The following is a 25966-nucleotide window of genomic DNA, read 5'->3' as shown; positions in this document are numbered from 1 at the left end:
CACGGCCCGGCTCCACCCGGCTCCCTCCCTCCGGCCACGCCCCCGTCGTGGCCACGCCCCTTGGGCGGGCCCGGGGCCGTGACGTGCCTGCCCCGCTGGGGGCGTGGCCTGGGCCTCCCGTGACGTCACCGCCCCGCGGGGTGCGCAGCAGGTGCGGGTGGCGGCGCGAGACGCGCAGGGCGCAGGTACCGGGGCTCCGTGAGGGGCTGGGGGGCCGCGCCCTCACGGCTCGGCTGGGCTCGGCGCGGCTCGGCTGGGCTCGGCGCGGCTCGGCTCGGCTCGGCGCGGCGCGGCTCGGCTGGGCTCGGCTCGGCTCGGCTCGGCTCGGCTCGGCTCGGCTCGGCGCGGGTGGGAGCTGCGGCGGGTGGGGGGGAGCGGGGCCGGGCGCGGGGCCGCTCAGGACTGATGAGGAGCGGGAGGATGAGGAGCAGGAAGGCTCCTCGGGGTGAGGGGTCGGGCCCGTCCCGTCCCGTCCCGTCCCTGGGAGCCTGCGGTGGGTGACCGCGCTGGGGACAGCGCTCCGGAAGGGTCGGGGCAGGAGGAGCCCGGTGAACCCCCCTCAGGCGCGTCCCCCAGCCCGGGGGTCCCGCCCTGTCTGACAGCGCCGGCCATGCCGTCGTTGTCCCAAAGGTGCCCTAAACAATCCCAGGCTGGCGCGGCGGAGCGGGGCGGGGGCTCCCGGCGCTGCCTTGTGCGCGGGGGACGCGGTGCTGCCCGGCTGAGGCTGTTCGTGCACCGAGGGGCGAGAGCAGGGTGGGCGCGGGTGGTACTGATGCTGAGGATTATTTAGTGTAGAGCAAGAGGTATGGTAGCACTCGGAGTAAAAATAATAGTGCTGCATCGTGTGTTTAAAAGCCATTATGGTTGTCCTGGATTTATGTTTCCTGTTCCTATAGCTGAGGAGACCTCATTTGGATAATTAAATGTCATGGTGAAATAGGAGAATGAGGGAAGGAGAGCGCTTGTCTCCTCTCCTCTGCCACATGGATCTGCCACCCCTTCTGATGGCAGTGGGCAGACCCTCTCTGTCCGGGCTAGTGCCAAGAGCTGTCCCACTCACTCCAGATTCGTGTTTAGCTTTATCTGAAAGGAAAAAAAGAGGTGCTCTCTGCTTTTGATGCCTGTACTACGAGACGTGTGTGAGCAACCCGACTGTAAGTAGGGTAAGTCTGGGTAAGGTAGTAAGTGTGGGTGAGTTATAATGACTGTGCTGAGCAGCTGCCTTCTCCTTGTGCTGTGTAAATACAGTGATAGGATACAAGGTGTGGGAAGTGCTGCTGTGCTGGGAAAGGGGTATTTCTCATCAGTTGCTTAAATAATAAGTGACTCTTCCTAGAAATTTTTGATGATGATAATAATAATATTACTGTATCAGGTAGACTGGGAAGGAGGCTGAAAACACTGAGACTTTATAAATTCTACTGATCGTATTTCAGTGCTTTTTGGGGACAGTCAGGGATTAATGTGCATGTTAGATAATAGTCATCTATTGCGCAGGATAGTGATTTTTACCAAGCACAGAAACTTCTGCAGCACGAAGTCTGTTTCACTCTGCCCCTTATTCATGTGCTATAAAGGCCATCTTTGTTAAATACTGATTCGTCATTCCCCAAATGGTGTGAGAGCTGTAACTGATAATCTGCAGAGGCTGGTGGGTGTCCTTGCAGCAGAGGTCGAAGAGGAGACTGTCGTGTAAAGGAGTGGCTCTGGCATGGGTGGGGGCTCTGTGTGTGCTGAGTAGACCCTGCGAGGTGGTGCCCTGGCGTCAGTCAGAGCAGAGAGCTCTGCTGGTTTGCTGCCGTGTGTCCCCCCAGGTCCATTTTACATTTAAAATGGGCAGTGGTTTGCTGCTCAGACAACCAGAGCTGTTCTGTGAGTGTAAGCAGAGATGTTCCTGCTCATAGCATTGCACCGGGGTGATGGAGAAGTACCTGGAGGGCTTTGTGTGCCATAAACAGAGGAGCTGCCTGTTCTCGGGGTAGTTCTATGCAGGATTGGATGAATATGTTACCTGATTTTTTTTTCTACGAGGGCAGAGCAAGCTCGTATAACTCTGGATTTTCAAGAAACAGGTCTGCATTTCTCCTGCCCCCTGTTTGTGATCTGTATGTGGCACGGCTGGAAGCTTATCAGGGGTCCCTGAAAACTTCTCGTGGGAGCTGGAGCCTTGAATGAGCAGGTTCGCTCATTCGCTACTGTTGGTATTGATGTTTTCTACTCTCTGGGTTGCATATCCTGTCTTAACTTCCTGCTTCTGACCTCAAACCCAGTGGCTCAATGAGCAGAAAATAGCACTGTCATTTCTGGGAATAGGGAAAGATAGGAAGGAGCCCGAGTCATTCAAGCAGACGGTCAGTATTGCCAGGCCTGGCATCCTGCCGGCAGCAGCTTGGCTTCCCACAGGCAGCCTGGGAGCCTCCGAGCCTGCTCATCCCAGCATGGCTGCCTTCCCCAGGATTCAGGGTGAAGGGCTTGGCCTCACACCTGTGCTGAGGGGCAGGAAATGCTGGGCTACCCTCACAGCTGTATCCTGGGAGCTCTTCCCAGCTGGGGTCCCCTTATGTGGAAGTGCCACCACTGTGCTGTCCTGGGAGGGAGCAGTGCTGTGCTCCAGTGCCTGCCCACAGCTGGTCAGGATTGCAGAGGGCTTTGAGGAGCGGATCTCCTTGGAAGCATCTGGTCTGTTGCATTCCTTATGCCAGGCACCACCACCGCTGAGCAAAAGCTGCTGTTTCTGTCACTTACATATCAGAGAGAGAGATTTGCACACTAGGATTATAATGTCTTCTTGAGGTATTACTTGGTCTTACCAGCTATTGAGGGCAGTCCCCTGAAGTGTAGACGTTTTTCAGCCCCCAACAGGGTAAGACAAAGGCTTTTTTGGTTTGGTGACCACTGGTATGGGAGAAACTGCGGCCCGTGACAAGCAGACGTTAAAGAGGATTCTTGCATATGCCCTACAGGCAAAGTAAAGCATCATGGTAGAGCCACATGAAGGATATAGAAAAGCAGAAAAAGTGAGAAAACATGAAGGGGGCGGACAAATCTCAGTCTCATTCCATTTTCCAGCCTATCATGGAAATCTCTTTCTGACTAATGAGATCTCAGCTGTAGAAGATGCCTGTATTTCTGTCTGCACACAGCAACATGACCGTGCCTTGGGAGCTGTGTGCTGCTGCTGGTGTGCTTCTGCTTGAGGTGCTAGAAAATCATCATGGGCTCTGGGTAGTATCTTCCACTTAATCCACCAGTGTTTCAGAGCTGGTGAAGTTATCCTGAAAGACTGCTGCTGTTCCATGGCTGGAATGCTGCCACAACACCATCTGAATAACATATGAATGTATTATCTGTGCTTACGAATTTTCTTGCCAGTCATACTGTTTGTTTCACATTCTCTTCTCAGTTCGACCAACAAAGCTGCTTGCTTCAACTGTTATTTGCAGGTGTAGTTTAACCTGACAATCAGATGTTCTCATTGATTTTTTTGTTGTTGTTCTGGTATTTGTTGCATCTTAAAGCAGTCAATGCACCACTTTAACAGCAAGCTGTAGTCATTATTTCTGGAATTATCTAAGGCAACATATTATACAAAGACTTGAACAAGAGCAGTGCATTCAAAAGCATTCAAAACCTGAAATCAAGATGTTGATGCTTCTCTCTGAAATGATTTCTGTGTAAAGGACTTTGCTTTTAGGTGGGTTTTGCCACAGGCACTGCTGTACTTGGGCAGAGTCTCACCTGGCATGTCAGCAACAAGTGCCATGGCTGACACCACCTGAGGGGCTGTGAAGTGATGCTTTCCATCTTTGTAATTGTTAGTTCCTGGTGTTGAAGTATATGTTTCTAAAACCTTTCATCAGATGTCTGAAACAATTGACATTTTTTCCCCATAAGGATGCAGTTCGTGTCGTAACAGTAGCAGGGCATTGGATTTGATTTCTTTTTTCCACTAATGCTTTTATTGTAGGAACTATGTCAGCTTCATACTTTCCTTCTGCCGTGTAGAACATGTAGGTAGACAGTGGGCAGCATATTGCAGGCAGTAAGTGATGGATAGTGTTTCTGACGAGGTTTGTGTGTTAGTAACAATTCATGAGACACTGAAATGTGTCTGAAGAAGGAAAATCCTGGCATGGGTGTGGTGTGAGTGTGAAGGTACATTGATAAGAGTTCTGTGGAGAGCAGCAGGGGCAGATCTGTGACCGTGAAGCTCCACAAAGGATGGTGCCTCTGAGGCAAAAACTGTCAGCATGACTACAGCCCTTTAGAGCTGATCAAATCCTGGTTTCTGAAACCAGAATCACCTGGAAATGGGCATATCCATTATGGTTTTGCCAAGAAGGAAGGGCAGATGATGGGACTGGGGAGCTGGGACAGTTCATAGGTACACCAGTGTCAGCCTCAAACATCAGTTAGGCTTTCCATTTTCACATGTGGGCAGGCTTCAGAACCCTGGAGGGCATGGAGGATACCAGGAGGAGGGAATACCTGGCTCAGGAGGGTTAAATGCTTGTTCATCCAAACCACTGTTCAGTGCACAGAGCTGCCTGATCTGGTGGCTTCAGCCACACAGGTGCAGTTGTTTTGTTCAGGAAGTGCCTGGCAGCCACTCAACTAAATGTGAGGAAATGCCCCTCTTCCCAAGGACTGTGAGTGTCCTGGAGTCCAGGACACCTCTTAAGGAAATGGGCTTCAACAGAGGAGTGGGTTTTAGCTTTTCCTTTTACAGCACAAAGCTGGGCTTTTTGCTTTTGCCTAGACCTGTATTTTGGAAATTAAAGTAGTTTTGAACAGCTTTTGTCAGAAAAGGTGGGGGCAGCTCTTGTTCCCCCTCAGCTATTTCTCTAGGCTGATGGAGCTACCTGGTGAAGTGGGAGGGCAAACCAGGGAGGAAGCTTTTCCTGGAAGCAAACCGAGCAAGAATGGAATCTCTTACAATTTATCCTTAACGTACCTTTCGTACAATCACTAAATGGAGCTGACAAATAAGCTGGTGAGAGGGAAACACAGAGCCAGTGCAATTTAAGAGCCACTTGTGCTCTTTTTCATTTGGATACTGTTCATATGAAATGTAATTTAAATGCTAGGCTGGTTGCCAGGAGCTGGATTGCTGATGTTAAATGTACTTTCCATTAGAGCTCTGTATTGGAAAACGACTTCCTAGCGCTGCAGGCATTGGAAGGGGTGGGTTATATCAGGGTGCCCCAGTTGTCCTTCTCAGGATCTGGTCTCTCACCGTGCCCTCCATCTTCATCTGTGCTAAGACCAGCTGAATCAATACCTGCCATACCCAAAAGGTGATTCCTCCTGACTACAGCAGCACAAGGTGCAATGCTTGTCCTGCTGTCCTAAAAAAAAAGCAACTTCTCGCCTTTAAATTCCAAAAATCTGCTAATTGCTTTTGGGTCATTATGGGGTTTTTTTCCTGTGTTCCAGACTGCTGATTTCCTTTGGGTTTTTCTTGTTGGTGGTTTGTTTTTGGGTTTTTTTTTAGTTTACTAATCGCCCATTTGTTTTCATAGGGCTGTTTCTTGCACTGTTCCCTGTGCTAGAGAAGGTGTTTTGCCCTGTTTCAGTACCCTGGTTAGATTGTTCTCTCACCCCATATGCACAGCTCTTTATTTAATGGATTTTCTTGCTCTGGAGATTGGATTTGAAGGATCTGACTTGCAGGCAGCTGTCCATAGGGATTGGTATTTCTTTGCAGGTGATTAGTAGCTGTGGACACCTACTGTGTAAAAATGCTCTCCTCAGATTTGCCAAGGTAACAAGGTGCCAACAGGTAGAAGCAGATTCCTACTGCTTTCCAGTCATTTTGGCAATAATTATGGTGGCTGTAATTATTCTGACCTCAAGAGATGTTTGGGAGCGCCAGCCTTGTACGTGGCCTTTTGGAGGAAGGAAAAGGGTGAAACTGGGTCATCTTGGCAGGCTCTGAAGGGTCTTTGTTTGGGCATCCCTTGTGCTAACAGAAAAGCTTTCTTCCATCATGCTTCCCTTTATTCTCTTCATTCTTGGTTGTTTTTCTGCACCATGTTACCTTCTGACCAGAAGTCCTCCCTGTCCAGGCCCCCAGGCTGTGCCTCAGGGCTGCACATGCCATCTAAATTAGGCTTCCTGTTCCTTCCTTCCTAGTTTTAGAGGTGGCAACTTGTGGATGGTGAGACATTCCCAGGTTGAAGCTAAGGCTGTTTTCAGAGGCTTGTGGCAGAGCCAGTGAAATGGTGGAAGAGACTGTGTGTTGTCACTTGGGTGAGCGATGTTGTGAGCTGTACGTGTGCAGTGACAGGCTCTACAGGAGCTATTCCCACTTGGAAGGATCTTGCAGTTGCAATTAGTACAGTGCAGCTTGAGCTCTGTTTTTAGCTTGATGGATGGCAAGAGCTGCCCTGGGAGTGGGCTGGGAAAGGGCTGGGAAGCAGAAGACAGCTGTGGCACTGTGCAGAGAGAGTCTGCCTGCTTCCTCCTAGACAAATGGTGACACTAAAAGGCACAATGATGTCTGGAAAGAATAATCAAGGAATGGTGCAGGCTCTGTTGAAGCAGACAGTCTTCAGCTCAGGAGAGATGCCTGGAAAAAACAAAAAAGATAATAAATTCATGAGTGTGCTGGGAGAGGAGGATCAGGAGCAGTGACTGACTAGTTCTGTAGCAGCTGCCTTGGTTTGCTGGCCTTCTACAAGGCAGTAAATGTGAAGCGATCAGAAGTTTTTTCAAAGTCTAATGGTGAAATCTGTTTCTCTAAGGATTGGTTGCCAAAAGGGACAGGTTAAATATATATCTGTTTGTGTGTAGTGTATGCAAAGCATTATAGTTCTGAACTTGCACCTTTTGCTAAACCTTAGCCAGAGCCAGGTTACACCTGTAGAAGGACTGATATTCTCACACAGGATGGTGCTTCTTGCCTGTTGGTACCTCTGTGTGTACACACACATCTGGTGCTATGTGCATTCCCTATACGACCCCGTACTTCAGTGGCTTCTGGTTTGCAGACCTTTTGAGCAATGGTGCAGCCTTCTGGGGTGTGATAAGCAGCTTGTTTAAAAATGAAACCCTGCTGTTGGGGTAGGGGAAATAATGTTTACTCAGCAGTGTAGAACAAATGAGTTTGAAGATGACTTAAGGAAACGATGTACTAATGAACTTGCTCCTTAGCAAAAGTACTAATGTGGTGGGGAGGAGGAATAGGAACGTGGTTTGCCATTCTCTTCAGATGGATTAGCAATTTCTCTGTTGTTAAGCAGCAACAGACAGGACAAATACTTAGTGACAGTCAAGGAAATCTCTTTGTTTGCTGGGTCTAGTACTAAATGAAGTTTAGCACTAGTGAGGCTGTGCAGGGACCATTGAGCTTTGTACCGGCTCTTCCTGCTGGACCTCCTGCAGCGTCATGGAAAACAAAGGGCTTCACTAATGGTTGGCTTCTTTTGTGCTTTGCCTCTGAGAGGTGCTCACTAGGAAACACACAGATATGAGTTCTGATGCAACCTCACAGGGGTTGGTCCTGGTTGCAGCTCACACAGAATTACCAGTTGGGGTAAGAACCCACAGCAAAGCTTGATGATATGTTTGACTAAGAGCTCAGGTATGTCTCTGAAAAGTATTTGCTTCATGCTGCAAATCCCTGCCATGCAAACACGTACCCAGGTGAGTAGGGTACTAGGAAGTATGTGAAATCATGTATGAGATCATGAGAGTGAAGGAAATCTCAGTGTTGTCACACAGTTCAAAAAGGGCGAGTAGGGGTGTGTGTATGTGTAGCAAGTACTGGCAGTGAAACTGGGGGACAAGGAGAGATTCTTTCCGAGAACTTAGGTTCCACAACTTCCTCCTGGGTTTGCTGAATACCTTGATGAATTCTTCAGGGCTTTCCTCACTCATCACAGACAAATCCCCAGTGGCTGCTGAGTGTTCATGCTGGACACTCTCTTTTATCTCTTGCCTAATCTCAGTTATGTTACTTTACCCTCAACCTGGAATATGCTCTTCTTAATCCCAATTTTTTCCTCTGTTCTGTTGTTCTGCTGTCTCTGCCCAGGCATCTGTACAGCTGTTAGTAGGCTCTGGCCAGTTTTCCCCTCAGTCCCTCTCCCATATCAGCAGGTGGAATCTCAGTCACTGCCTCCACTCCTAACCTTCCTCCTCTTCAAAAGCTGTTTTGACACAGCCAACATGGAGCTGGTAAACAAAGAGCACTAGTAATTCTTTCTTGTTCCCTATGCTGCCACTTCCCTGTTTGCTCAAGCTGTTGGATTTTTAACTCCTTCTCACTGTTTCACAGACATTTCTGCAGAGCTGCTGATGTGCAGGTGGTTTTGTTCATCCCCCTGGCTGTTGGTTTTAACCAGGCTCTCATCTTACCACACTCTTGCAGGGGTTTCTGAGCTTTACCAGGCACACCTGATCCCCATCTCAGCCCTTTCTGCAGAGGTGCTTTGTTACCTGTGTGGTCCCACTGGCTCCAAAGGGATTCTGGCATGTTCCCATGCTGGATGCTTGCCAGAGGCCAGGCAGCCACAGGACAGGGAGCAGGCTCCCTGCTTGGCTAACAAAGGGAGTGAATGGCCGGTCCTGATGGAGAAGGGTGGCCCCTGGCAGTCCCATGGCAAGGGAGCAGTGGGATGGCTGAGTGTTATCCACTGACTGAATCTGAGTTCACAGCCAGCTGAAGAATCACAGCATGTGTTCAACCTTGCTTCAGCACTAAAATATCAATGATATTGAATGTGGATAAATGAATTGATGCATATAAAGGGACAGGAGGGAAGACTAACCTTCCCTGGAAAGGGTGGCCTGGGTTGATCGTCCTCTTGGGCAGAAGGACTTTGAAAAACTGAAGTAATCCATGTGAGTCTGCTGGAGCTGGACAGTGCTCATCAAAGCAAGCTAAGCCCCGAGGGTTCTTAAGGTTTATGAACAAAACATGGTCTGTTGTTTGCTGCCTTTGAAAGCCTAGTGTGTGTGTGTATATAAAAACACATATATTTGTAGCTAGGATGCTAAATTACACCCTTGAACAGAGAAGGGGAACACGGATGGAGAGGTTGTCCCCTGCCCAAGGAGCCGACGTTGGGCTGGAGCTCTTTGATCTGGAACAGGGCATTCCCACATGCCACCTCCCTGGTTTGGTGCAAACCTAAATTCAGGAGGGTGACCTCCTGCAGTCACCCTGATGGAGCAGGAGGCAGTTTTCCACCAGGCAGGCAGCAGTGCCCTGGATCCCCTCGTGCCAGGAGCAGGCACAGCAGCTGTGCATTGGCTCAGGGAGCCTGAGCAAACCAGGGGGGTTCACAGGGTTGCCTGGGCCATGCCTGGGCTCCAAATGGTTACTCTGCCACATGCAGTGCTCTGTTGGTGTACACACACACACTCGCTCTGGCCTTATTCTTCCCTGGAAACTTGCTTTTGGATGTTATTTTGGGATGATTTTCTGGGTTAGATGAGCATTAGTGGCCTGTTGTGTCCCAGTTCTCTAATTGATTGCATTGAAGTGAGTTGTAGGGTTTGCTGCCTGCCTTTCCCTGCCTTCCTGAAGAAAGAATTTCCTTGCTAGAGACTTGGTAGGGGGGTTGCATTGCAGTGCAGTGGTTAAAGAGCCTTGAGTTAAGTGTATGTTGTGCTTGTCTGTTTTAAAGTGAGCAGTTAAGTGGTCTGGCTGGCCTAGCAGTGGGGGAAAAAAAACAAGCCATAAATAAAATTCCTGTAATCCCAGACATTGGTTAAGCAGTTAAAACTCTTGACAAAGCCATTAAAAGATGTCATCTGCAGGGTACAGCACTGCCTTAGCAGTTACGTGGGACAACTTCTTTGTGAGGGCAAGAGGAGGGACAGACACTGATCTCTTCACTCTGATGACCGGGGGCAGGACCCGAGGGAACGGCTGGAGCTGTGTCAGGGCAGGGTTAGGTTGGTATCAGGGAAAGGTTCTTCCCCCAGAGGATGATTGGGCACTGACCAGGCTCCCCAGGGAATGGTCCCGGCCCCAGAGCTCCAGGAGCCCTTGGACAATGCTCTCAGGCACAGGGTGGGATTGCTGGGGTGTCTATGCAGAGCCAGGAGTTGGACTGGGTGATCCTTGTCCAGCTCAGCATGTTTGTGGTTCTGTGACTGTGCCTGGCTCGCACACCATGAGGAGCGTTCGGGTGAATTCAGGTGAGTGACAGCTGCAGCCTGTGAGCCTCAAGGGCTCTCGGTGTCCTTCTGGACGGGACGGCGGCCCTGTTCCCTTGGAGCAGCCTCTAGATCCCAGGCACTGTGTGGGTTCAGCCGGGCTGGGTGCGGGGCAGAGCCCCGCGGTGCCACTTGGCATCGCGCTGGCGACCTTCGGGCAGGAGCAGCGTGTAAACAAGCGGGAGCCTTGGGATCCTTCCTTGGGGAGGGACAGCCGGCTCTCTGAGGTGATGAAACAGCAGGCTGTAAACAAACAGCTCGCTCTACACTGCCAGGGACTGCGGCAGCTAAACATAGCCCCAGGGGCTGGGCTCGCCTGGCCTCTGCCCCGCACATCGCGCTGGGCTCCGGTGGTAGCGGTACAAAGGTGAAATTCTTCAGGCTGAGCTCGCTGCCTGTGCCCATGGTCTCTGCTGCCCGTCCCCGGGGGCGCAGGGCTGAGCAGTCCGGCTGCTTGCCCATCCCAGTGCCATCCAAAGGCGATCCTGCTGGCCAGCCCCTCCCACTGCAAGCCTGGCAGAGGCAGGTTATGCTCCTGGTATTTCTCCCTGTGGCGTGTGGGAGGAGGTGTGTAGCAAAGGGGAACTGGTGACCCGTCTGCACCCTGTAATAGGGGAAGGAAATAGCAGGCTACCGCTGCTTCGGGCAGGAAGGTTCCTGAACGCGTAGTATACTAATATACACTTCTGTTTCTCAGACAGGGAGAAGCTCCAAAAGCCTAATGTAAGAAATGGTTTGCTTAGTCATGCTGCTTAGAGGTTCATTAAAGTTGCAGTATTGGGACAGTCTTGTCTTCTGATGGCTGTGCCATGAGTAATGCATGACATGGGTTTTATGAGCTCTCTGAGGTGTCTTTAGTGTTGCTTTTTGAGTGAGGCTGAGCCCAAGGCCCTAATTCCCTGTGGCTGCTTAATGATTCAGTTGTATATGACTGGAAGACTACACAACGTGCTGGGGTACAGTGTCATCAGGAAATTATTCCATACTGCCCTGCTCCAGAGTGCTGGTCTGGGTGCTTTAACAATTAGCAGAAGCGTAATGGACATTTGTGTTCACTCTTTCTCATGTCAAAGCTATCAAGTGCCTGGAACAGGCTGCATTTCTCCATGGTTTTCCTTTCCAATATTGACAGAAACATGAAGTAATCACTTCTAAATCTCTCTTAAAAGCATTTTAATCATGAGTGGAAGTAGAGGATTTTGCTTTGCTGCTGCAAGACTTAGGGTGAATAGCTGATGCATGACTGGAAAGCAGCATGCTACTACTGCTGAGCTAAACTCGTGTCACTTAGAGAAATCACTTCAACCCCATCCCTACCCCCGTGATAGGGTTAAAAATAAATTTGCTGCTTGACCAGGTATTTTGAAGTCTGTTTCTCACACAACGTAGGGCTCTCTGGAGAGCAGTCTGCAGTGGAACTCACATGGTCGTGGATGAGCAGACAAAAGCAAACCAGGTCTCCTGTTTGTTTCCTTCTTTTGCAGGACAGGTTCCGCATCCCACATGAGCTACGATAATCCTCCACCGTACCCCGGCCCGGGCCCAACTGCCCCGTACCCACCCTATGCACAGCAGCCGGGGGGCCCTCCCGGCCCGTACCCCGGCTACCCCCCTGGACCCACCGGGCCCTACCAGCCGGGCCAGCCAGGCTACCAAGGATATCCCCAGTATGGATGGCAGAACGCACCTCCACCTCCAGGACCGGTGTACGCAGATGGGCCGAAAAATACAGGTATGACCGAGCAGCCACGGCGTGACATTGGGGCACCTGTTTGCCTCACATGAGTACACGCTGACCTTGAAGTAATGTGTTCACCAGCACCTGGCCCTAAAGGAGGCTGGTGAATGTATTGGAGGAGGTGGTGACTTGTTTGAAATAGCAGTTTTGTTTACAGCTCGTTTTCCTGCTTTGTTTTGCTGCTCTCACAGTTCTCTCTCTGGTTGTTGGAGAATACTGCCAAACATCTTTCGTGCTGATCCCTCAAGGGAATCCTTAAGCTGAGGTTGTTATACGGGCTTTAGATTTGCCACAACTCTCATTCCACCTGTCTCGTTTGATGAGTTCCAACCAAAGGCTGCACAGTTAAAGCTTATAATATTCAAATGTGCAGTTCGTACTGAATTAATGGACCTTGGTTTTCGTGAGCCCATCAGTATCTGTCCAAGTGATCTGCTCATTCCTGGGCATTTTGGTTTTTTCTGAAGTTATTATCATTCTGTGGAAAAACCCAGATTTCTGGGGAAGGGAGGGAGGATGATGCACCTTCCCTTGGCAGCTGGCTGGTCCATCTGTGTGCCACGTCCCCTCAATATGGCACATTGGTATGCTCTGGCACCCACAGCTCTCCTGGGGCTCACTGCAGTACTTGCTGCAGGCTCAGATTGTCAGAGGAGAGGCAGAGAAGATGATTAAGGGATGAGAGCTTCTGCTCCTTTCTGTGAGGAGAAGCTGAGAGAGGTGGACTGTTCAGTGGGATTGGACAGTCTGGTGTGGGTCTATCGAGAAGGCCCAAATTTAAGCAGTGAGCAATTGGTGTGAGTGAGTAAGAACCTGAATTGAGGGCAAATCATGAGTTCAACTTCCTCTGTAACAGAGTGAGAACCCTGCCTTTGAGGAGGAGGAGGAGGAAGCAGCAATGGTGATGCTTCCCACCACTTCCATCACATGGAATCAAAATGTAATCAGGGTTTTCCCTGGGGTTTTGGGGTGGCTAAGAGATGTTTCTTGGTACTGGGCGGGGGAAAACTCCTTGTTTTCCATGTTGAACATCTTTGGTTGGTGCCAGTGTTGCTTTGCTGCTGTAGCCACACAAAGGGATGTGCTGGCAGAGGCTGAAGGGAGACAGGAACTGTTCCTTTGGACAGTCTGGCTTTGAGACAGTTCTGCTGCCTTGGAAGCTTGAAGGATCTCATATCAAACTGGATCAGGGAACTGATGACACTGAATGTCCTCTGCTCTGCTCACAAACCTGTGGACTAGCACAAAGAATAGGCTGGCAAATTGGAGAGGACAAGTAGTGAAGTGTTTGAGTGTCTTGCACTGACAGCCCAGGCTTGTTCTGCAGGAGGTTTGATTTTGTTAAGCCTAAGCTAACACAAGTTCAGCTCTGCAGAAGCAGCACTCTAATCCATAAATTAAAAACCCTCTGGCAAGTCTTGTCCTTGAACTGCCTTCCCACAGCTACAGGTGGTCTCTGAACCCACCTTGGGAGCCTCTAATTAGCTCCACTGTTGCTGAAGTGGATGTAAAAAAGTGATAGAATCACAGAATGATTTGAGTTGGAAGGAACTTAAAGATCAGCCAGTTCCAACCCCCTGTCATGGGCAGGGGCACCTTCCACTATCCCAGGCTGCTCCAAGCCCCATCCAGCCTGGCCTTTAACACTTCATGTGTGGGGCAGCCACAGCTGCTCTGGGCACCCTGTGCCAGGGTCTCACCACCCTCACAGAGAAGAATTTCTTCCCAGTATCCCATCATCCCCTGCCTCCAAGTCCTCCCCAGGGCTGCTTTCTCCACCCAGCCTGTGTTTGCACTTGTCATTGCCCCTACCCAGGTACAGGAGCTTCTGCTTGGCCCAGCTGAGCTTCACGAGGTTCACATGCCCCCACCTCTTTAGCCTGTCCAGGTCCCTCTGGATGGCACACATTTATTTTAAACACATTTATTAAGTCTGCAAAGTGAAGTCAGGGCTATAATTTTGCATTTCTCTGCAAAAGCTTTCTTTTTCTTCATTCTCCTTCTGTTAAACACCCTTTTTTTCTCCCCTTGCTCCCTTTTGGCCAGTCTGTCAAACTGGAACCTGATCTTTGTCCTCTGAAGCTGTAAAAGAGCTTTCAATGGGGCTTTGTTTAAGAACCCCAGGAGTGTCTAATTGAGAGTGGATGTCTCTAAAAAAGCTATTTTTTTATAAATCTGTTACACTAATGCTATGTATCTGTATTGGTGTGGCTGAACTTCTAACATAAAAAACTGACATCTAAATTTAATCAAGGCATTGCAGTCAGCCTGGCTGGTCTAGCATGATTTCGTGTGGCTTCCTGTGGTGTTTCCAAGCACTTATCTGGGAAGAGCTACTGCATGGATGCTTCCTTTTCAGAGTGGATATTTTACTCTCCTACATGACTTTGCTTAATCTAATGAATTAAGCTACTCCAAGTAGTACATTAGTATTTCTGAATAAGCATGTGTGCACAGTGAAAATTAGGAAATTTGGTATACTTTAAATTTTATGGTTTACATAATCTTACTGTGTGGGCAAACTGCAAAGTGGGCTCTTATGTTGTAGATCGTAGCCCATGTGCTACTGCTAATGTGTGGAAGTAATTATTTATCATATTTTGGTCTTGAGTGGATCACACAGATGGAAATGATTATTGCTGAGCTCTCAAAATCTGATGGTAAAGTAGCATTTTATGGTGATGGTGTTTTTTCATCTTAATTTGTAGCCCATCAGGAATAGCAATGGACAAAGCCTGTCCACTCAGCCCTTGGAGAAGTAAAAAAAACCTCACATGCCCCACTCTCTGTATTAAAGCTGTATCTGAGGTGTAACAGGGAAGCAGCTTAACCTGGCTGCTGGTTCTGTCACCCACACTGCCCAGGAGCTCTGAGCCTGTTTCAAAGGCTGCTGGTGAAGGACTCCAGGCTGAGCAGCACTGGCCTGAGTCACACTGCCCATGTGTGCTGCAGCCACACCTTTCCCCACCCACAGCACCCGTTTCTCTGTGTCCTCAGGAGGTGGGAGCTGTTAGCCCAGGCTGGAGACTTCAGCCCCTCTTGCTGGGGTTGTGCTTGGCAAGGGTAGGAAGGAAAGTTCTTGCTGTTCAGTGAGCAATGACTCCACTACAAGTAGGTGAGAAAGGGAAGGTGTCACCACCTTTTCAATATGCCATTGAACTGGGGGACAAACCTAAGGGCTTGCTGGAGGAAGCTGCAGTTCAGAACAGCTCTGGACAAGGAGAACACGTGTGTTCCTCTCTGGACTGTCTGTGCAGGATTAGCCAGCCACGAGGACATCTGGGGTGCAGAAATCAGCTTGTGGTTATGTGTTAAGACATAGTGGTGGTGGCCATATGACTCCCATGTGGCCACCCCCATACGACACTGTGGGACAGGGAGACTCCAGCTGATCACAGTGTTCCTTGGCCCCTTCTCCCAGAGGGGATGGAGGCCAGTGTGTGCAAGCTTACACCCCCTCAGAGTCACCCCAGCTACCTCAGGCCATGAAAGGCCTCAAAGCATGTTTTTTCTCCACATGAAGGAGCAGTGAACTGGAGACTCACTGGTGACTTGCTGAGGTGTCACAGAAGACCTCATGGCTTTATTTTTTTTGGATGGATGGCTTTTAGGCTCGATCAGGTTACTGATACCAAAGTCTCCAAAGAAACCCCACTTCTTACATCTTGCAAGGGCTGGCAACTGACTTGGCTGTTGTTAATTAGAAATAAACAACTTGACCTTTGCCTTTAGAGATGATAATGTGTATGCTGAGCCTGAGGGACGTTATCCTTAAGGGTGTGTGATTCAGCCTCCTAGCGCTGGGAACTGACCTGCTGATCTCTGGCTCCAGTTTTTCTCCTGCCCAGGCTGAGGGCTGTCTCCGTGTCTGTCCACACGAAGTCCATGTGGGTGTGAGCTCCTGGAACAGGGTAGACGTGCCACGTGGTGCTTGGTGTGGGTAGAGGGAAGCTGCCTGCACCAGAACAAAGCTGGGAAACACAGCTTTAGGAACATGGTTCCTGTGTGCCGCATTGTGTAGGGAGCAGGTTCTTCTTTACAGCAGGGGCTTGCTTAGGAGGAGGAAAATATCTTGTTCCAGAAAATATCTCATTTCCCCACCAGTGTTTTCATTATTTGTTATCAACTAGCATAAGGAAACCACAGTAACTGGTGACTGCTCAGCTGGTACTTTCTTGTCTGTGTAAATTAGAGGTGAAATGTAATGCAGCTGATTATGGTATACTTTCAAAAGAAGTGGAACGAGCCGAAGTATGAAGTGACATAACTAATTTTAAAAGCAGAAGCTGATGTTAGCAATTTGACCAGCTTAATTTCTTCCCCCCTCCCTGTTGATACATGCCAATGTAATGGATGAGGCTATTCCATGCTGTGCCAAAGGGAACCAGGCTCTGTCAGCAGGCACTGCGGGCAAACAGAGCTCAGCATTGCGTCTGAGCCATTGTACACACAGGGTGGAAATCTTGTTTCTGGAGGTTGATTACTTGTAGCAAAGCCGTCTGCGATAAGAGTAATAGTCACAGTGATGCTGTCTGCCTCCTAATGTTTGTCCAGCTGCAGAATAAACAGGTCACCTAGATACAGGCACTGCCTGCTGCTGGAGGGGTGGATGATTTTTCCTCTTTACCTGTCTCAGTGTGGAAAGGAGGGGATCAGAATCATTCTGGTGAGGCTTTCCAGTGCCTTTCAGTGGTTACCCCCTTGCTTCCCAAACCATGTGGAGCTGAGCCTTCCCCAGCAGGAGTTAATTTGGAGGACAGGCTTTCTGTCTGTTGACCCCTTTCTAAGTAATCTGTTGGAACATTTAGTTTAACTGTTCCTGTGCCTTCAGGAGCTGCAACTCCAGATGCTGGAGTCCTGCAAAAAAAAAAAAAAAATCTTATTTGGCAGTTGTCCTCTTATCTGCTTCTCATTCCTTAGTGTGCTTTAAAACCCAGCGTTCTCTCCTCCAGGGCTGCTGTATCATCCCTCCCTCTGTCCCTGGCTGCACAAACAGCAGGGGCTGTTGGCTGGCAAACAGTGCAGTCGTGGGGCTGCTGTCTCACCTCACCTTCACTGCTTTTCACCCTCAAGGAGGGAGTAATCTGATAACAACCTGATGCAAAGAAAATTATCCCCAATTCAGGTCCAGTATCTGAAAACAAGCTGCAGACAAACTGGCCTCAGGAGGCCAAGGCTGACAACACCGTGGGCTGAATTTAACAAGGCTGCTGTTGCAGTCGTTGTCAGCTGGGCACCAGGCTGGGTGAGGAGCAAATCATGCACGGCCTTTTCCCAGCGCTGCAGACACTGCACAGACTGTGGTACTTGACCCTGTGGGGCTGCACAAGGAGGATCTCACGGGGGCGTGTTCCCTTTGCTTTAAATTGGGCTTTGTCCCTCTCCTGTCAGTCACCCAGAACACGCTTGCAAGACCTTTGTAAGATGAAGTTTGTGCTCTGTGAATCCCTCCAAGCCAGGTGTTGTTTAACTCTAGGACTGATGCTGGTTTTCAGTGTAAGCACTGACACAGGCTGAGGATTGTGCTGTTCTTAAGCCCTGTGGCTGACTAGGTTAAAAACATCTCCTTGCTTTAACAGTAAATTAAGATTTTACTGATTTTAAAAAGTGTTAGAGGAAGTTCTCAAAATCTGTACTTTTGGGAGATGTCTCTCATCTGTTGTAGTCTAGAAGGGTCTGAAGCCCTGAATTATTGTACATTTGAGCTGAGGGACAGGTTTTTTTCTCGTATGACATGTGTCCTGTGCACTTTCTAACCTCTGTGCTGGGGTTTGTAGTGCTTTGGAGAGCTGGCTGATGCCTGCTGACATCCTGCAGAGACCTGAACACTCAATACACAAGGTCTGCTGATTCCTGTAAGGAATGCTTGTAGCATTTTAGAGGTGTTGAATCCTTCCCAGGCGCATTGATACGCCATAAATGCTGATTAGTATCACTTTTGTTATCTCAAGGATCGCACATCCCTCTGTGTTCAAGTGAGGAAACAACATCTTTTCCAGCCCTGAGCTCAGCTGCAAGAAAATCTTCTGCATGGTTCCTGCTGAGCCCTAACCCATGCCTGGCGCCCAGACTGGTGTGTGAGAGGGGAACAGCTTTGCCCAGTGCAGCGTTGGCTCTGGAAAGTGCTCTCTTGGCTCACCTGCTCAGTGATTTCCCTGAAATGTGTGGCCTGTTCAGCTTCCTGAAAGCTGAAACAGCTCTCTAGGGTGAGCGTCAGAGCTGCTCAAACTTACGGGAACAGAAAGGCAGGAATTTTCCAACTCCTGAACCCAGGCCTGTGGCCGTGGAAAAGGGCAGGTCTGATACCTGTGTGAGCAGCTGTACTTCAGTCGTTTCTGCTTGAGCCCAGGCTGAAATCTGGGCTGGGTCAGCAGTGGCTGTCTGGTGGCAGAGGGGATCTGCAGGTGGAGCTGCCTGTACTCCGTGGCATTTTCATTCTGTGACACTTGGTTTCTGCTCGGGTGGCTCTGGCAGAAGCCATTTGTGTTTGGAGCTGGGAGTTGTGAAACTTGTCCTGAGCATTTTGAAGCTTTGGAAGATTCTTGCTTGAAGTGGGCTATTGAATTTCCATCTGGCTGTGGTATCTGTTTCAGGAGTGTACTGAGGTATTTCCTGAAATCTGAGTGTGGTGTTGGTAGAAACTGTGCACACAGTGAAAGCCTCTGGGCAGGAAGGAGTTGGGGGGCTGGAAAATAACAGGCCTGAAGCTGTTAGGCTTGAGCAAATACCCCCAGAGAGGAGAAAGAACAATTAAATGCTTTCCTTGCCAAGGGAGTTAGATCTCATCTGTGCCCAGGCTGTGCCCTGGAGAGGCCTGGTGCAGAGAGCAGCCTTGGTGGCAGCTCATACAAAAGTTTAGTCCCTGTTCCCCAGTCCTGAAATCTCTTCTTCCACACTTGCTGCCTGTGTGGGGTTTATTTCAGGACAAGTGGATGTCTGGGAGGTCATGGCTGGGTGTTCCTTCCTCTTGCAGCTCTGGGTCTGCAGACCAGAGTGTACACCTCAAAGATGGCTCTTGGACATTTGATTTCCAGTCACTGTCACTTCTGCATCCATTGGGTGTGCTTGTGCTGACTTTGCCTTCTCTGGCCTCCATCCTGAACAGAAGAGCTTTCCAAGGACCTGGGTGAGAATGGTTTGAAGGTAGAAGCAGATGCACAGGCTGACCTGACTTAGCAATCTGCTTCAGGCAGCACAAAATCATTCCAAGCGGTGGCGAGCAGTTTCCTGCTCGCTGAAGAAGTGAAAATAAAGCTCTTGGTGCAGAAGTGGCTTGTGATAAAACCCACTTAATTGACAACTGGGAAGAGGCTTATGGGTCCCTTCTCTGCTGTGCACTCCCTCCCAGATGAGACTCTGGTATTAACTAATACTCCTGCTCTGACCAGCTGTTCCCATGGCAAGCAGCCATTCTGATAGCACAGGAAGGGAGGGTTTTGGGGCTGCAGTGGCAGTGATTGTAAACTACTTACTGCTGCTTCCTCTCATGTGCCCCAGGCCTTGCCTCACAGCCAGGAGTGCAGGTGAGGGGTCTGTGCTGGCACACAGCTGGGCTAAAGGAAAGTAAACTTCAGGGCAATGTGATTTGAGCCCTCCCACCTTAAGAGGAGGGGAGTCCCTGCAGCTGGTGGATGCTGGGCTTTGCTCTCCACCTCCTGCTCTCCAGGCGCTGAGCCTGCCCCGTGCTGGCTTCTCTGTGCCTGGATGTCATTCCTGTCATACCTGAAATGCCCAGGCAAGGGCCTGGCCCCTGTCATGTGCAGCAGGACTTCTGGGAGAGCTTGTGGAGCTCAAGGGCTCTCAGGCACCATCACTACCCCCATGTAGGTAAGTTGGTACCTTGACAGTGATGTCTGTATGCGGGCCCTGGGAGAGGATGGACTGGTTCTGGCATCAAAGCCAGTGCCCTTGCACTGCAATCCTTGTAGACCCAGTAAAGCACTGCAATAAGGGGCATTGCAGTCTAAGCTCACCATTTTAGTTTATGCCAAACCGGGTGAAAAGTACAGCTCATTCCTCTCCCTCATGGAGCTAATGATTAACGTATCAATTAGGTATGAGAAGAAACAAAATGTGTATGCTTAAGATAAAGTCGACTGTACATGAAATAAGAAGGTATTGTAGTATTTGTTTTAAAAACAAAGTGGGAGTTATTTGCACTGGTTTGTGCAGGCCACTGCTGTGTGATTACGGGGAGTGATTACAGGAAAGGCTCACCCCGTTTTCGGGGTAAGCATGATTCATTGTGCTCTACACTCTGAGGCTGATTAGGAGGTGGGAGGGTCTCTCAGCTTATACCTTCTCCCATCCTGTTTTAGAAAAAACAACGAAACCATCAAAACCGGAGCCTAGAACTGAGTGCTGTCTAGTGCCTCCAAGAGAAATCACCCTTGTTTCTCTTCTGTTTGTGGCCACCAGGCTTCTGCTCATAATGGCGAGGACCCTTTGTGCTGGAGGTGGTTGGAGTGCCCAACCTTGGCTAAAAGAGAGGCACAAAGCAGCTGATGAGGGTCCCCAATAAGGCTCGCCACAGAAAACTGGGTGGCTTTAGCTTGGAGGCACTCAGGCACTGCGGAATCTCACAAAAGCCACGATTCCCTTCACTGGCAGATTGTGGATTGGGTTTTGTTGACAAAGGTATCCCAGCAGAAGATCTGATGTCTGTCAATGGAATCCTGCTGGTTGCAGTCAGCTGGGAAGCTGTGGGGGGACTTGGCATCAGTCATGGGCTGTGCAAGACTTCCCAACAAAATGCTTTTAGGAGGTTTGGATACGGAGTTTGGGGGTTGACACGGCGTTTGTACAGCACTACTGCATGGCCTGGGAGGAGTGGGTGAAGGTGCCACCACATGCTCTTGATGTCCTGTGGTACTTGTGTCACTCTGTAAGTGCTCTGAAGCCAGCGTTCAGGTGTCCAAAATGAGCAGATTGGTGTAGGGTGTGTCCAGCTCAGTGAGAAGCTGGGCTGGGAGCAGTTCATCCAGCCTGTCTTTGAGCTGGTTGGTAGCTGTAGCTGAACAGCTGACCACCCTTCAGCTGTTCTGCTCCTCTTCTGTCCTCTGCAAGCCCCACACCCAGATCAGAAAAGCTGTTCAGCATTAACGCTGTGTATCTGTGGTTAAAATCTCTCTGGCAATTTGTGTGGTGCAGCGACAAAGCTGCAACTCCTGAAGCGTTGATGTGGCTTCAAAGAAAGCCTCACAAACTGTGAGGGAGGGGTGGCTGTCTCTCTTCAGAGCATTGCCCAGATGCTCTCCATGTGTGAACGTGTCCAGTGTTGATGGTGTGCACGCTCAGACCACAGCAGTGGTTGCAGCAGCTCCCGTGAGCTGGCAGAGGCAGAGCTGCCCTCGAGACTTGCTCTCCTTGGAGAGGAGCTCTGCAGTGGAAGGCGGCAACTTCTCAAATGTGTATTTCAGGTGCTATCTTTGGGGCATTCCTTGAACTTGGAAGGTGAGCGGGTTTGCTGAAGTACAACAGCTGCCTGCCATGGGGGAAGACCACAGCTTTTTTTCAGAGGGTTTCTGCCAAAAGGTGCTTTTGCCACAATGTGCTGTTGGTTTAAGTGGCTTCCAGCTTTTCGCAGAAGTGAGGGAACAAACGTGAGTGCTGTTTCACCGTTTCTAACAGAAAGGCTCACCCCAAACCCATGGTGAGTTCTGGAAAGGTCTTGACATGGCTGCTGTCCCTTGCCCTGTCCCAGTCCTGCCCCCAGCTGTTAGTGGGCAGCTGTGCCTGGTCCTTCGGCTGGCTCTGGGCAGCCCCTTCCAGGACAAGGCAGTGCCAGAGGGCTGGCTGGCAGGGACAGGAGGTGATACCCACGGACACTGTGACCCCCTTGTCCCACACGAGTTGGCTGAGCAGCCGTGGTGAGAGCGCCCAGCTCCCTCTGCCCAGGCCCAAGCTTGGGAAAGCCATTCCGGTTAATATTTCAGCAAGCGTTGCATAACAGCACCTTGTACATGCCTTGGACGTGCTTTGTTGGCGTGTCCCTGACACTTGGCTGTAGCTTAAAACTTCTAATGGATTAATCATAAATACTTCAGGCAAACACTTCTTGCATCCCTGCAGTCCTGGACAGCTGATTGTAACTGGCAAGGGGCAGCCTCCTTCTGCTGTGTGGATCTGGATGTCTCAGGGCACTGGGGCCCTCAGTTTTGGGTATGGCAGTGCTCTGGCAGCAGCAATCCAGCTCGCCATGGCTCAGAGGTGGGACAGTTTGAATGGCAGCCTGGCAGCTGGTTGGAAGCCAGGGCTGTGTCAGGGCTCCAGCACAGGGATGTCACCATCTTACACAGGACTCTTGGAGTATTTGGTGGGTGTTTTGCCTCCACTGATCATAACAGGACCTTCTTAGAGCAAACAAATGCACCAAAGAGCTGCTTGTTTAGAGCTCCTGGATCCACCAGGAGAATAAAGCCCAGACCGAGCCCCTGGGTCACCTCTCCATGCAGAACAGGCAGTGGACAGAGCTGCTGACACGCTGCTGTGTAAGGTCGAGGCTCACAAGCCTCCATGTTCTCCTTGCAAGTCTTCCAGGCATGGCTTTGAGTGCAGGTTTGGGGCTGCGGGAGGAGAGAAGGGCCTGGCCAAAGTCCTGTGTGCCATGGGATGTATTCCCCTTGGGATAGGATGGGATGGGTCCGTGGTCCACCCTTTCAGAGGGATGAAAGAGGCAGCCAGGGTGCCGGGCTCACAAGTCATGGACCTTGTTCTGCACTCCTTGCGGGTGTGGCAGGGGCTGGCCCTGGGCACAGCCCTGCCCAGGGCTGTGGGGAGGAGGTCGTGCTTCCCCTGGCAGCAGCGCAGGCAGCCAAGTTTCTGTCAGGTCCTGCTCTGCTCCTGCTGGGAGGTGCCAGCCTGGGCCCTGGAGGGGCGGGCAGGGACTGCAGCTCCTGAGGGAGGAGAGCGCGTGGCACCTCTCCTGCTCCGTCACAGCACTGCCACCTCTCCTGGGGCTGAAGGGAGAAGAATGTACATGCTGACATTCCTGGAGCAAGGGCTGCAGCTGCTGTGACTGAGTGGCCAGAGGGAAGGGGGACAGCAGTGCTGTGCTGATGCCATGCAGGGGCTCCCCTGGAGCTGGGCTCTGCCTGTGCAGAGGATGCCTCTTGTCCCTTACTGCCCTTGATGAGAGGGAGCTGCCTGAGGCTCGGGCACAGCTGTCTGCAAGCACAGACGTTTGGGGGGTGCTGGACTCTCCTTCTCTGCCTCCCTTGGGGGTGTCAGAGTTCTGGCATTGTGTAAGCTGGAGCACATCCTCCACCCATTGCTCTGCAGAGCTTAAGGAGTGACTGGGGAATGGTTTCCCGAGCACAAAGCAAGCCCGTGGGAGGGCCAGGGCAATGCCATGAGCTGTGTCCTGCCCAGGCTTCTGCCTGCCAGCACTAGCTGCCTGCCTGGGTTGGACTCCAGTGTGAGGGCACGTTTCCTGCACAGACCACAACGATCAGACCCAAGAAAGCTGTCAGGAAGGACAGTCACCTGCCTGCCCTCAGACTGATGCAGGTCTGGGTGTGACAGCCTGGGCTCAGCGAGGAGGAACCAAAGATAAACTGCTCCTGTCCTAATGGGCCTCAGGAGCTGGCACAAAGAGCAAGCAGCACACTGGCCTCAAGTCGGAGACCCTGCCTGGAGAGCTCCACCCAAACCTGGGGCTCCCTCCTGTGTGCTCAAGCAGTTGGCAGTGTGCAGCAAATCCCCACAGGCTGCCAGGAGCCTCGGGGCAGGGATGGTTTCTGTCCATGAGGCGATACCTGGAGCGTTGGGGCACCTGCCCCTTGGCCCGTGAGGTGTCACTGCACTGCCACCTCCTCGCCTGTGCCTCGGGCGCTCAGCTGACAGGGCTGGCAGTCCCCTCGCATGCAGGAGGGACACACAGCCGCAGCAAGGACTGGTCCCTGCCCTGTCATCCTAGGGAAGGAGACAGTTCTGTGTGTGGTAGGGCTGGAGCAGTTGCTGGGGAACAGCAGTGCTAGTCCCAGCGGACAGGCTCACAGGCTGCAGCGGTGCTTGCAGCTGAGGGAGCTGCCACCTCCTGGAAAGCTGACCTGGGGGCTGGGCCACACCTGGTTCTTGTCCTCTTCACTGCGTGTCGTGACTGTGCACGGCAGTCACAGGCAGGCTGCTGCTCGGACTCACCAGCCCCTCTTGCCCGCAGTGTACGTCGTGGAGGAGCGGCGGAGGGACGACACGGGCGAGAGCGCCTGCCTGACGGCGTGCTGGACCGCGCTCTGCTGCTGCTGCCTCTGGGACATGCTGACCTGACGCCGCTGCCGCCCTGCCGCTCACCGAGCGCTATGCAGGCTCCCCACTCCTGTCCCGACTTCTTTCTGTTACTGTAATCAACGCTCTGCTTTGCACAGCCACGAGTTCCCGTCTGTCCGTCCTAGCGCCTTGTCGGGGTGGGGGGTGCACTCCTTTATTTTAGTAAAGGAAAAAAATCCCTTTTTAACATTTCTAAGACTTTTGTTGTAACTTTGAAGAATGTGCTAATGGTGTATTTCAGCCAAAGGCATTCTGATGAAATGTATATTTACCAGTTGAGATTTTCCTAGCCCTAGAGACGAAGACGTACGCAATAATTAAAGCCAACAGTTGATTTTCTTCACTAGGTCCCGGCTGTTTCAGTAAATCTGTCTGCAGGGTGGGTATTTATTCCCCATGGTGCTGTCTGTCTTTGGCCTCCTGTGGGCACTGACTCTGTCAGTGGGAGTCCTTGGTATGGCACCTCCAACCCCCTCATCCCACACAGGGCAGCACAGTCAGGTTTTTATCCTGTGGGTCTGGCCAGTCGGGTCCCCTTCTGGAACCAGGGCCCTCTCCAGCAGCTCCTGGGACAGCAGAGCTGGGAGGAGCACAGGCTGAGCTGCTGTGTGTGTGCACCAGCAGCTCCTGGGGAAGGGCTGGTCCCAAGCTGTGATCCCTCAGCCCGCGCTGCAGAGCCCCGAGGGTTGTGGGAGGTAAATTAATGGGTAAGAAGAGACAAGCCATGGATTAATCTAGTGCTGAGGATTTAGAGCTGAAGCTGTTCCATGGCACGCCTGGCCAGAAAAGGGATAAAAAGCTTTACTCTGCAGAAAAGTGGGGAAAACCTGCTGCTGGTTCCATGGGGGATGTGTCCCACCCTGCTGCTCCCCCAGCCTTGGGAGCAAAGCTGACCCTGGTGTCCTGACACACACTGGCATTGTGTGGCACTGCCTGGAGATCACCCAGGGATCTCGGATCTGTCTGCAAAGGGCACTGCACTCGCTGTCCCTTGGTGGTGCAGCCCAGGTGCTCTGTACAGCTCCACTCTGGGCTCAGCAGTGCAGTTTGGGGCTCTGGTCTGGGGCAAGCTGATGTGTCTGGGGTTGCAATCCCCTCTCCCCAGGAGTCTTCGTCTGGGGGCTGCCCCTCTGGAGCCATAAGCTCGGGTCTGTGTCCTGGTTCCTAGAGGTCCCTGCCCTGGGAATGGGCACTGTCACCTTCCCTGTCACTGCACCTCCTTGGCAGCTGTAAGGAATCAGGAGCAGAGTCCCTGGCTCGCTCTCCTTGGTGGGGGGAAGGAAGTGGAGCGTGTGGCTGCCCTGTGCCCATGGCCCTGCCGGGGCGGAGCAGCCACAGCCCCGTGTCTGTGGGACAGCGGCTGCAGCTGGGGCCGTGTGTGGTGAGCCAGGTGACACGGCTTGGGAGCCTGGGGCAGCGAAGGGCCAGCCCAGAGTGTGACAGCCCCCGTGTGCCTATGGGATGACAGCCCGGGGGGGTCGGCAACGGGACCTGGAAACTCCCAGCTCCGGGAGCCTCTGGAAAGCGCTGGGGAGAGCGGCGGGGGCCGGGCCCGTGCGCTGCCCAAAAGGGCCACACGGTGGCGGTGTCCGGCCGCGCACCGCCGGGGCTGCCGGGGCAGGCGGGAATGGAGCGGGATCGGCGGGAATGGAGCGGGATCGGCGGGAATGGAGCGGGACAGGGAATGGAGCGGGATCGGCGGGAACGGAGAGGGACAGAGAATGGAGCGGGAGCAGCGGGAACGGAGAGGGACAGAGAATGGAGCGGGAGCAGCGGGAATGGAGGGGGACA

The 25966-nt window shown here is 51.6% G+C and overlaps 1 protein-coding gene across 4 annotated transcripts; it reads left to right on the top strand.

Moving 5' to 3' along the window:
- Nucleotides 1–79: 79 nt before the first annotated feature.
- Nucleotides 80–24518, top strand: CYSTM1 (cysteine rich transmembrane module containing 1). 4 transcript variants are annotated; one of them, XM_042025341.1, is made up of 3 exons: nt 80–185; nt 11655–11902; nt 24069–24518. In XM_042025341.1, exons 2-3 carry the CDS (start codon nt 11674–11676, stop codon nt 24173–24175), a joined length of 336 nt encoding a protein of 111 aa, XP_041881275.1. In that variant the 5' UTR covers nt 80–185; nt 11655–11673; the 3' UTR covers nt 24176–24518. The 4 variants fall into 4 exon arrangements, with proteins under 4 accessions (XP_041881275.1, XP_041881276.1, XP_041881277.1 ...); XM_042025342.1 differs by having other exon boundaries at nt 94–151; XM_042025343.1 differs by lacking the exon at nt 80–185 and adding an exon at nt 1139–1163.
- The last annotated feature ends 1448 nt before the right edge of the window (nt 24519–25966 follow it).

The sequence above is a fragment of the Corvus kubaryi genome, unplaced genomic scaffold (genome assembly GCF_017639235.1).
Source record: "Corvus kubaryi isolate FWS band 111438036 unplaced genomic scaffold, C.kubaryi_AGA036_p1.0 37270, whole genome shotgun sequence".
Lineage (NCBI taxonomy): Eukaryota > Metazoa > Chordata > Aves > Passeriformes > Corvidae > Corvus > Corvus kubaryi.
The sequence above is the reverse complement of the archived record's forward strand: the minus strand, read 5'-3'. Positions and strand labels throughout refer to the sequence as shown.